Below are 12,144 nucleotides of genomic sequence, written 5' to 3'. Positions count from 1 at the left end.
GTCAGTGAATCAGGAAATAAGTTAAGGCATCTTTTGCTCACCCACCCCAGTCCTTCTGTCATTTCACAGCCAGATTAGGAGCAAGTGCATCACACCCAAAGCCGTCTTGAGAAATGTCTCATTGGCGTGAGCCATCAGATAAGCAAATGCTTACAATGCGCTTGTGTTCAATTCCGGTGTCGTTATGTTGCGTGGTGGCACACGCAACCGTTCCATCATCTCCACCGTAAATGGAAATGTTGTTCTCAAAGGGGATGGAGATATAACCCAAACGCCATCACCCGACACGTCCAAGCCGTCTGCTTGCACTCTTCTTGCCGTAATCTCCCTCCCGTCGTCTATCCCTTCACCTCCGACTCTGTCATCCCTATCCAACACTCTATTTAATCATCTTTTTATCCAGCCAGCCAGCCCCAACACTCTTCATCTTCCATTCTACGCACTCGCCTTAGTTTGCTCGCCTCATACCATAGTGGATGCGTGTGCAGCTGAGTGTTTGTGTTTATCAGAAAGGAAGCAGACAAGGGGGGGCGGGGGGTTGGGGGTCTCTGTTCCATGTCATCGACAGGGAAGGTTCAGGATGGCCTGCTTCGGTAACACGAAGGACACGAGATGTCTTTAGCTGTTGTGAGCCATCTAATCAGGAGGCTACTTTATATTTCAGGCATCACCTTGTTGTTGCTGTACAGAACTCACATGGGTAATGTACAAGCATCAATCTGTCAGTTCCAAATTAGACAGCCGCCCATCCAGATCCAAATCGAGCAAGAAATGACAAAGGAGCTAGTACAAAGTAGAAGCACACGGAATAATAAGCGGCCATAAAAAAAGAAGAACAAACAAAAAAGAAGCAGCGAAGAAGACACAGAGGTAGGTAGGTAGGTGTGGGGAGCAAGGGCAGCAGAAGAAAGTAGAAAAACAAGGCGGAAAACTGGAGGTGGAGCTGAGAAGCCTGTAAAAGATGCGCTGGCTCAGACAGCCAAAGGAACATCTTCATCAAGATCGGAACCCATTACGGACAAGCTCACGCTAAGAGTAAGCCGATACACCCTTGCCCTTTTAGTGTCAAGCATGTACAATATGTTTGTAAGTGGTACAAAACTGCAAGCATTACGATATGTCATTTTTTGGCCTTGACTAAGTCCAATCCGCCCTTCTCTCTCTCTCTCTCTGTCTGTCTGTCTGTCATGTCGTCATCATACACTCTTGTCGTCGCGCATTTTCTCTCACATGGCTGCAATTACGCCGGTGTAAATAAACAAGTCCGGCGAGAGACGTCAGGAATTCCAGTTGGGCCGCTGGGAGCTTACACAATCACACAGAGATGAGATGAGCTGCGTACCGTCAGCTCATCTTCAACTCCGATTCATCGATCACGACTCACTCACCTGTTCGTGATACTCGATTCCCATGCTGAGAGTGTTGATCAAGATGGCGATCATGATCCCGCGTCCAAAATATTTGCTATCCACGATTTTCCTGAAGGTATCGCACACCAGCCTCCAGAAGCGCACCACCTTTGCGGCTCTTTTGCCCAGCCTGAAGGGCTTTTGCTGGGCCCGCCGCCGCCGCCGCCGACGCAGACGACTGTCCCGCCTGTTAAAGTCGTAGACCCCGTCGCTGTCGGAATCTCCCGGCGTCTCCGTGCCGCCCTCCGACTCGTTGGCGAGAGCCTTTGCGCAGTAAGGGCAACTTTCGGGCTCCGGCGTCAAGGCCGTCAAGGCCGCCACGTCCGTGACGCTGCTCGTGGCGCTGAGGTCACGAGCAGACAGCTGGCAGGAGGACGGCTGGCCTGCAGCTGAGGGAGAGAGACAAATGAATAAATACTAGCATGCGTGGAGCCTTTCATACAAAAATGGCAAAACAAATCAAGGGCGGCACTGTGAAGAGCAACAATTTGGGACGCTCGCGTGCGCGTCAGAAGGAGCGTGACGGCCCATGCGTGAGCTCGGTCCCCCCCCCCCCCGCAGACCGACCGGGCTGCAGCCGGCGTTGCCAGCGTCTGTATAACCTGAGCGCATTTGGCCTGACTTTTTGCTGAGCGCACCGCCTGCCTGCCTGCCTGCCTGCGTGCGTGGCTGCCTGCATGGCTGCCTGCGTGGCTGGCTGCCTGCGTGGCTGGCTGCCTGCGTGGCTGCCTGCCTGCCTTTTAGAACTTGGCACTTGCCAGCTACAACACCAAGCATTAACATTTGACTGTAATTACAATGTTTTCCCTCCTTCTCTCGCTCTCTCGCTCGCTCTCGTGCGGAGAAAGAATTCTGGAGGCTATTCTGATGCTGGACTTGATCACAACAACTTTTGTGTCTGATTCTAATAGTAGGTGATTGCATGAAAAGGAAGGTTTCGAGTGGCTGTGTGTCATTTGTTTTGCTTCATCTGACAAAAGCCATCATCCGGGCCTGCTTTTAGCAGGAAAGCACGCGACCCATATCAAACGAGGGATGGACAGGTGCGGCGCAGAAAAGGATCCAAGCTCTACCTGAGGGGTCCGCCGAGCTCTGCCGCCTTCTCCCGCACGGCACCGGCGGAATGTTGAGACTGACGTTCATCAGCGTGCCGGTCGCCACGCTCCCTCGCCTGGACTCGGCGAAAGCTCGGGCCTGGAGCGTCGGGTAATTCTTGAGGCCGGGCGCAGCGAAGGGCACCGAGTTCCTCTTCATCGCCCGAGACGTGGAGGCGAAGGACGATCGGCTCGGGGTTTGCCAGAGGTTCGCCGTCGAGGGAGTCTCTCGGTGGAGCGCGCCGACGGCAAATCCCGCCAGGTCGCTGTCCGAAGTGGCGGTAACGACCGGGCGAGGCGACGGGGCCAAGGTCCTATTTGCTCCTACGCTGTTGTTATTCTGAGAAGATGGGTCGGCATCCTGACCTTCCGGACACCCGATGTTCCCTCCTGCTCTCACACTGCCGTTCCCGAAATGATAATGATAGTGGGGGTGCGGGTGGACCATGTGATAAACGGAAAAGGAGCCCTGTCTGGAGGACTTCCTCCTCCCCCGCCTCTGGCTTTGCCTCTGTTGGGGTTCCACCGGAGGCGGCGAGGCGGCAATGTTGAGTCCCGCGCGACGTGCTAAGAACCTGCAGATGCGGGCCGCCTCTTTGGCTCCCTTACGGATCACGTGGACCAGATACTTGAGCAGCTCGTCGTAGCAAGAGCCCGGTTCGGAAAGTGAAGCTAAGGTGCTGGCGTTGGACATGAAGCGAACTCTCTGCTCCTTCATCAGCTGACTCTCTCTCTGCTTGGTTTCTGAGAATTGAGTGGCAATGACCACCAGGCAGAGGTTAATCATGAAGAACGAGCCAATCTGAGGACAGAGAGAGAAGAGTTGCCGTGTCAAATGGCTGCTAGCCCACGCAATTCACCTGAAATTGGCCGCCGCCGCCGCCGCAGGTGGTACGTACGATAATCAGTAAGATGAAGTAGATGAAGTTGTAGAAGGAATGAGCATCCATCACGAAATACATGATATCCACCCAGCCTTCCAGAGTGATCACCTAAGGAAGAACATGCGGCTTTTTTTTGCTGCTTGCACGCACCGCACCGCACCGCACACACACACACAGCGGGACAACTCATCCCCAATCTGCTTTGTGTCCTCTGACGCGACACAAACGAAAGCTTTACGGATGATGCGGCGGCGATAGCTAACAAACGGCGCGGAAAATCCAGGCCGCCGATGGGAAATCCGGCCGGCTCATGGCGTCGAGCCGGACCCCCCCGAGATGCCGGCTGCTCCGAGGCAACGGGCGGCCCTTCCTTTTTGCATCGTTCAAGCCATCGCGCGGATGCCTGCGTGGAACGCAGGTGTCGCTCCTTACCTGGAAAATGGCAATCCAGGCGTAGCAGATGTTATCAAAATTGATGGCCCCCTTGAAGGGGTTAACCAGACCGGCCGAGCAGTTGCTGTAATACTGGTTCCAGTTGACGCAGGTGGTGTTATCGGTGCTGTTGTACGAGTACATGTCCAGGTTGCATTGCAGCAGACCTGGCTCGTCGTAGAGCTTGGGCACGGAGCCACAGTCCCTCATGCCGTTCTCTCTGGGCTGAGAGCAAATGAAAGGGTTCTCGTCGTCATTTTCCGTGTGGTAGTATTTCTCCAGCTCCACAGACAGAGGGCTGGGGACAAACCAGGACATCCGTTAGTTGCAAAAGTATGGCGTGATCAAATGGGCACCAGCAAAAAGCAATGGCGCATTTCACTTCAAAGGAACGCCGGAGGGAGGGAGGGAGGGAAGTCATTCGTCGAGTGTTATTTGGGTGCTCTCCACACACACGTACGTACAAACCAGACAAAGGGCTCTGGACGGGGGATGGACGGTTCCGAAAAAGAATCCCAATCGTGAGCATGCCGTTGAATTTGGATGCAAGGACTCACAAAGAGAAGTTGTCCTCAACAAAGCAACGGTTTCGGAGCAGGCCGGCCCACAGCTGAACTCCCACGATGCCAAATATGAAAAAGACAAAGAAGCAAAGCAACAGCACGTTGCCCAGCATGGGCAGAGTGTCGAGCAGCAGGGTAACCAGGATGCGCATACCTGAAAGGAGACACACGCAAGGACAAAGGTGAGGGGAGGTGAGGTGAGCTCTTCCTTCCACGTGGCCTAGTATGTATCGACAAGTCAAACCCCGTCGACACAATTCACAGACTTAACATTCCAACTTGACACTTGATGTGATAGCTTCACCTTTGAACCAGATGCATCGATTTACGTATCGTTCTTATTAAGTATAATCATCGTTCCCGAAATGATTATGTACAACAAAAGATGAATAATAAATGCAACATGAATCATAAATGGATGTCCCTTCCTCCTTCCCTCCCTCCTTCCCTCCCTCCCTCCCTCCCTCCCTCCCGCTACAGCGTGCTCACACTCTTCCCTCGCAGCCCACACACACACACGCACGTGCACGTGCGCGCCTCTTTGCTCATTTTGGCTGAACTTGCAGCTCCGGCTGATACTAGCCCAACATTTGCCTCTCTTACTACCTTGGATTGATCATTCTCCTTGCTTGACATGCGGTCCATCTTGTCTTTCTCTGATGTGTCTGGTTTCAAATCCTACCCCTGACTGTTTCTCTCCAGGAGACTGGCATTCATAATAAGGATCATTTTCTGATAAGGGACTTTTGAGACATGGAGGGCAGGTGATGGGAGTGAGACACAAGTATTTGGCATGCAAAAAGGAATTTAGAAAATTCCTCATGGCTGACCCATTGTCTGCGAAAGCATTTTTGGGCATTGCCATGCACTTTCCAAGGGAATTGCCATACGATCTAGTTCATTCATGTGCTTTCTCCAGCCCTCCCTTACAAAAAGAGAACATCTGCTGCGGGCTTTCGTTTCAGCAACAATCGAAAGCTTTTAGTTGTGTATTCCGACTGGCCGTTCAGTACACGGAAATCCTTTCTGAATTTGGCTTTCAATAAAAGATGCGCACAAAGCAGGAGAACCCAACAACACAAGAAACAACAACGCACCATTTGATCACCATTTTGACTGCAGACAAAGTGAGTGAATTATTCGATCAAGCGGATTTTTCATATGAAGCGACATATATTTTAAACACATTTATGAGTACAAAACAAACATATTGTAAGTCCACGTCTATCATAATGGTATTTGGTTTGAAAATGGCCTTTTTTTCAAGGCAAAGGGGCACTCGGTGACCCTCTCGTTGATTATGTGGTAGGCCCAAATCAATTTAGATTGATCTTGACCATGGCTATAAAATGGCAGAGCAGCTAAGTGCTTTTGTAAAATTGGATTTTCATCACAGCGATTGCGGTTTGGACTGATTTCAAAGCAGGATATTTTGGAGTGGGTATGGCCAGAGCACCTGGAGAGAAAAAAAAATGGACTCGTTCACCATTGCGCTTAAGAACGTGGAAAGCTATTCATCGTCATCATCATGAAATGAATGTCGATGTACGCTCATCCCCTCTGTAAAAGAAAAAGAAAATATTCAGAGTCGACCTGAACCAGATTAGCGAGCTTGGACACTTCCCATTCAATCGCTCTTCCACCTGTGTGCCTCGCTGTGGGTGGCCACTGCCTTGAAACGTGGCTGCCTGGCAGCCTGGCAGCCTGGCAGCCAGGCAACCTGGCAGCCTGGCAACCTGGCAGGCAGGCAGGCAGGCAAATGCTTGTATGTGATCAGGGAAGCATCTGTTTGCAAGAAAAGGAGCTTTGCTTAGCGGACTCTCCTGATCAGGTTTAGCTCCAGTCAGCTTTGTAATCTTGGTATGCTAACGCAAATGGCCTCTCCCAGTCCGGTGCCAGGATACACCTGCGTCTCTTCTCATTTGATCATTGAATAGAAGGCAACTGGCTCGATAGCAGCAAGTATAGAACAACATTTGGGGCGGAGTCAAATCTTATCGAATGGCTTTTGGAGGTCCACATGCGTGAACCGAGCCATGATCGTAAAGTGTTCTAATGCCCAGTCCAGGTTTGAACGTTTGGGGAAAATATATAGTACGACATGTTTGTGATGAATGAGCATTTGGGCAAACATTGCGACTAAACAGTGAGACAAGTCTATTGGATTTGTATGACACAAAGGCGTGCCTTTGTAATGATCTCTTGAGTCCTGCTCAAGTCGTGTTTATTTCCTCATCGATTCAAATGTCATGATCCAAGTGCTCATTGCCAGCATTCATGTCATCTTCTTGATGTCTTTGTCTAGAGCGCGACTTACTTGGCACTCGATTGATGGCCCGCAACGGCCTCAACACTCGGACCGTCCTCACCGCTGAAAAACTGACGTTCTGCAGGTTGAGGGAATACTCCAACATTCTGTGACACAAAAAGGACAATAAAAGAGATGACAAATACTCTCTGGGCTAGGCTAGTAGTCATTGGTGCTCTAATGAGCCAAATCCTATCGACATTCTTGCATTTGGAGACAAATGCAGCGCATGTGTCCTGGCAAACAATATGCAAAAGCTCAATGGAGCGCGACCCGACCCACCGACCGACCGACCGACCGCACTGCATGTGTTGGCGCTTGGATGTGGAACGCCGCAGCACACACGCAATGTTTGCGGGGCCTGATAAACACGCATGTATTCACACGCACACTTGCACAATCAACCTTCAGAAGCCGAGGGATGGGGGGGTCGTGGAGAAACGTGGCGTCGGCAGCAGACAAAAGAGCAACCTGAGAGGAGTCTGGCTCCCTCCGACATTGGAGACGCTATTGGCAGCAGCTCAGAGGAGGTGATTGGAGGTTAGAAGGACAGAGCCCAAGAGGGCAGAGGAATGGTTTTTTGGGGTTTCTGTGTCTTGTTGTCATTGTCTCTCCTCGCACTTTGGAGCATATGCGCAGCACATGTGCGGGCTGGCTTGAAGGCAAACGCGGGCCAAGGAATTCCCTCCTCACACACACTCCAAGTCTGTCTGTCTGTCTGTCTGTGGACAACCACACCGGTTGAAAGCAATTTCATTGTCTTTGCTTTGTCATTTCAACAATTGATCATTATTTTCATCATTATTATTCTTATCATCATCGTCACTTTTGCTCACCTGTACAAACAATTGCTCTTTTCATATTGAAGCATATGTCAAACTCAATGAAAGTTCAAATGTGTGATTTAGGAATGTTCCATAGCAGCCTTTTTTCAGACCGATGGATAGCAGTAGCCATTGATAGCGATACAAAGTACCACTGCCACAGGTACTTCTGATACCTCCATAACATTTCCCCCCAAATAGCAGATTTCCTTGAAATGGCAAGAAATGAATGCTAATCTTCTATCCCATTGTTTTCATTTGTCATTTCCAGCTAGGACGACGGCGGCGGCGGCGACGACGACGACAACAACAAGGCGGACGGACGGCAATGGTATCAACGGATACTTTGCTATCCGGCGCTTATCAGTCAGTGGCAAAGTATCAGTTTAGGAATTGGCTTTGCAAGTTTCTCTTGATTCAAAACATCCATTTCAAAAGAAAAACACCACAGAATTGAATGCAGCAACAAATTGAGAGCAAGATATTTGACGATTCTATAATTAGTCACACGTAAACACGAGTTAACCGAACAAACGTTACAATTGGATGATGGATGACTTCTTTTCAAAGAAAACAGTAAGGACACTGGCTACCCCACTAATGACAGCCAGATGATGTTTGGTGTGCGCAACTAAACCTGCCAAGTTGTGTGCTAAACAAATGATGGAAAGGACACAAAGTTAGGCACCAATCATGTTGAGCACGTTGATATTGGGCTGCGCAATGACTGCTGGCAAGCCTGATAGAAATACATTTGCGTGCAGAGAATTCACAACTTCATCCAAAGAAGCAATCCCCCCCCCCCACACACACACACGCACACAGTTGACGTTGAGGATAAAAGGGTAGGTTCTGCATCTTGTCATTCACACTAATTGGATACTTATGCACATATCTTAATGTGGAGAAAGGACAAACTAGGGACAATATCATGAGATGCAAATAAATCATGCAATGAGAGTTACTGGCGCACGCACACACACACGCGCACACACACAGACACGCACACGCACTGAAATGAAGCTGAAATTGTCACTGATGGCAGACGCCTTTGTTTTGCATGTTTTCTTTTTTTTATAGACTACGGATCTAAATAGTATGAGGTGATATCAGCTCTAAAAATGAAGAGCACCACTGTTCCGGTACTTCGAGGCCTGAGGCTGCTGCAGAGAGGGAACACATGGCAACATGTGGTGCATGATATATTTGCGACAGAAAAAAACAAACAAGAAAAAAAGAGCCACACGGGACACACTTGCTGGAAATGACCCCACAGATCGTCGCAATTAGGCAAAATGCAAATGAGAAACAGTTCACGCTTATCCTCACTTGTCCCCCAAGATGTCTGCTTCTTTTTATCTTGTCGATCATGACTTGTTTTATTTGGACTTGAAAGAAGACTGATGTGTTTTGTCAAGGGCAGCAGGAACGAGTTACGAGAGGGACAACAAGACAAAGGCAACACTTGCACGCTACCTACATAAGAATGGCCCGATAGTGGCTGTTGTGAAAAAAATCAAATGGCTACGATAACAACATCATCATCATCATCATCATCATATGTGCTTGAAAATACAAATAAGCACCATCCATATCTTAACTTAATTGACAAAGTCAACTAAAAAGGTTCCAATCCACCATCCGTGTCATAACACGTGAAATCTATTGAAGAGCTAATCTTTCCGTGCGGCTGCTACAAATGAACACATGTTTTTTGAGGCTAGCGTAGCCGAGCCGCACGCTCAGATCACGCAATATTTATTTGAAGGCATGATGTAACAAGTGATGATTTCTTTTCGTGTTTAGCATTGGCTTCTTTGGCATCTGACCGACCAGCCATGCCTTTGTTGGTTAGCATATTCTCCCTAGTCGCACCTAATTTGTCTTTGCTTGCTGCGCTATCAAAGGGTATTTGGAGTCTGCAAAAGCACAACAATAAAAGTGAGATCAAATACATTACATGAAATGAAATCAATCAATAAAATCCTCTGCAATCCAGCGGCAAAATCGACTCTGGATGGCTGCCACCCGACTGCCTACTCTGCAGCATATGCATCAAATTATATCGAAAAGAACGCTAGCAATAAAATTGGAGCTCTTAGGTGCAGAGTGTACATTACTACATGAAACACATGGGAACGCTTTCGAGATGGTGACATAGCATGATAATGCCAAAGTAGTGAGTCTAGTCACTTAGCACAAGTGGAGGAATGGAGGACCACGGGGAAAAGACAGATGGAGTGTTTTCATGCTGAATGTGATTGAGAGCCTCTCTCTCTCTCTCTCTCTCTCTCTTTCTCTCTCTCATCAGCAACACTTTCCACGAGCAAGCCACTCCAATGCTTATCTGCCTGTATGATCTATCCGCCATTACAGTGAACCACTGACTCTCCTTTTCAGACCTAAACACTAAACTAATATAGTGGCGAATAATAATCTCCAGCCAAGCCGATGACCCCCTTGTACTTGGAAGACAATCTGGCTAATGGAGGAGAACCCGGCCGGCTGGCCGGCAAAACAAAATGCAGCATGCGGCCAGCGCTGTCCTGACGCAGCCAGCCCGCATAGTGATGGAAGGAAGGAAGGAAGGAAGGAAGGAAGGAAGGAAGGAAGGAAGGAAGGAAGGAAGGAAGGAAGGAAGGAAGGAAGGAAGGAAGGAAGGGAGGAAGGAAGGGAGGAAGGGAGGAAGGAAGGAAGGAAGGAAGGAAGGAAGGAAGGAAGGAAGGAAGGAAGGAAGGAAGGAAGGAAGGAAGGAAGGAAGGAAGGAAGGAAGGAAGGGAGGAAGGAAGGGAGGAAGGGAGGAAGGAAGGAAGGAAGGAAGGAAGGAAGGAAGGAAGGAAGGAAGGAAGGAAGGAAGGAAGGAAGGAAGGGGGTGGCTGGCTGGCTGGCTGTTTGGCAGCCAATGCTTTTGTTTAACGGCCATCATTGTTCATCCGTGCCATCTCCTTTTCTGTGTCCTTCTCTCGTCGCTACAACTTTTCTGTCAAACCGTCCGTCCGTCCATGTTTTCAATATGCTAATTTGGCATAATGGTTGATTTGAACAACTTTGAATCATTTCATACTTTAAAATAAGATGGACCTAAATAGTGTCTGAAGAAAAGTCAACAACTAACTCCACAAATGCTCCAATGGTGATTCAAACTCAGATATTTTAAGGGGATGATTGGAAAAGAACTCTAAAAGAACGACGTACAAGTTCTTACACTCTTCTATGTGGTATCATGGATTGACTTTGTCAGTCTCCTTCAGCTCCCGAAGACACCAAACAAAGCTGGAATGGATCCATCCAGCATCAATAAATCAAAGAGAAGCACAACACTCAAGATCAGGTTCAATGCATTTTGCTCTCCATAGATGAATAAATAAATAAGGCAGGATGTGTTCCATCAGTCAAGGTGCTAGCTGGTTAGCGAGCAAGATCACCAAATGATTCCGCTGCTGCTGCTGCTGCTGCTGCTGCTCCCCTCTCCCCTAGGGATGGGTTCAATGCAGAGGGCAAATTTCACCACACCCAGATGTGTGTGCGAGTGACGATCATTGGGACTTTAACTTTCAAGAATTCACCGACTAGCGACACGACAACAACAAACTTCATCAGAACTTGAGAATCGTTTTGTTCCGTTGACGAAACGGAAAGTTGAGAGGATATCGGTGTGCTTCTATGAAAGATTAATGGCTATAGGGGACGACAACAAAACCAACAGACAGCCCGGCCCGGGTGACTATTTTGGGCTGCAACGGTGCCTCTCTTCTCGCACATCAGACCAGATTAAATATTGAGGGAGGAAAATGGAGCTGATGCTTCAGCGTCTATTCCTTTCTCTGCCAATCTATTGCCCTTTGTACCCCAGATCCCCATCCAGGCGCCAGTCAAGCAAAGTCCCATTTCTTGATACGCTGGACTCCAGATCGGGTTATTGCAGACACCCGTTGGGTCCTCCCCAGCGCCAATCGATGTACATATCAACATGCAAACACACGAAAGACAAGGAAACGTAGCATCCATTCATCTGTGACGCGACTTTCTTTCCATCAAGGAGCTCAACGCCTTGCAAATCAAGCTTTGAAAATGGGCATACGTAACTATCCCCGGCAAAAAGCTTACACAGTATTATACAAACAATCCAATCACTCTAGGCAAAGGCTAGACTCCGAAATGGGAATTCTGCTCATTTCCTGTGACATGTTTACTGTCAAGCCCTGATAAACACTCCATTACTTACTAACCTTTTCAGAAATTGCATGTGACATTTTCCCACAGTTCCTACACAATCAAGAACAGCAGGAAGTACGTATGTCGCCAAAAGAGGATGTTTGACGGCACAGTCGCATGTTAAAGAACACGCGCAGAAACTTCTTCTTTCCGCTTCTATCTAGAATACATTGGCGGCTTCCCGGAATCTCCTGCACGAATTCAAAAGAGCCGTGAAGTCTCCAGCAAATCGATAACGGCGGGGGCCACGAATATGATCCAAAAAATATAAACGTTCAATCAAAAAAATTCAATAATGTTTATTAACTAATTATTTTGATTTAGCTGAAGACAAATCAATATCAAAAATCCATCCAGTTTTCATTGTTTTAAATGGCTTCAAGTATTTGATCCTCAACGGAAATTAACTTGAGTT

The 12,144-nt window shown here is 48.4% G+C and overlaps 1 protein-coding gene across 5 annotated transcripts in view; it reads right to left on the bottom strand.

Moving 5' to 3' along the window:
* Positions 1-12,144, bottom strand: part of cacna1g (calcium voltage-gated channel subunit alpha1 G) — a 76,930-nt gene that overhangs the window by 32,328 nt on the left and 32,458 nt on the right. For all 5 annotated transcript variants that reach the window (XM_088359964.1, XM_088359966.1, XM_088359967.1 and 2 more), the window contains exons 5-10: positions 6,700-6,797; positions 4,377-4,536; positions 3,820-4,117; positions 3,403-3,495; positions 2,483-3,305; positions 1,389-1,798 (exon numbers count right to left, since the gene is read on the bottom strand). In XM_088359964.1, the coding sequence (XP_088216090.1) occupies positions 1,389-1,798; positions 2,483-3,305; positions 3,403-3,495; positions 3,820-4,117; positions 4,377-4,536; positions 6,700-6,797 (1,882 nt within the window). The remainder of the gene's footprint in view (positions 1-1,388; positions 1,799-2,482; positions 3,306-3,402; positions 3,496-3,819; positions 4,118-4,376; positions 4,537-6,699; positions 6,798-12,144) is intronic.

Source organism: Syngnathus floridae, chromosome 18 (assembly GCF_059516105.1).
Source record: "Syngnathus floridae isolate MCC-2025c chromosome 18, RoL_Sflo_1.0, whole genome shotgun sequence".
Lineage (NCBI taxonomy): Eukaryota > Metazoa > Chordata > Actinopteri > Syngnathiformes > Syngnathidae > Syngnathus > Syngnathus floridae.
Note: the sequence above shows the minus strand (reverse complement) of the source record. Positions and strands in the feature narration are given on the sequence as shown.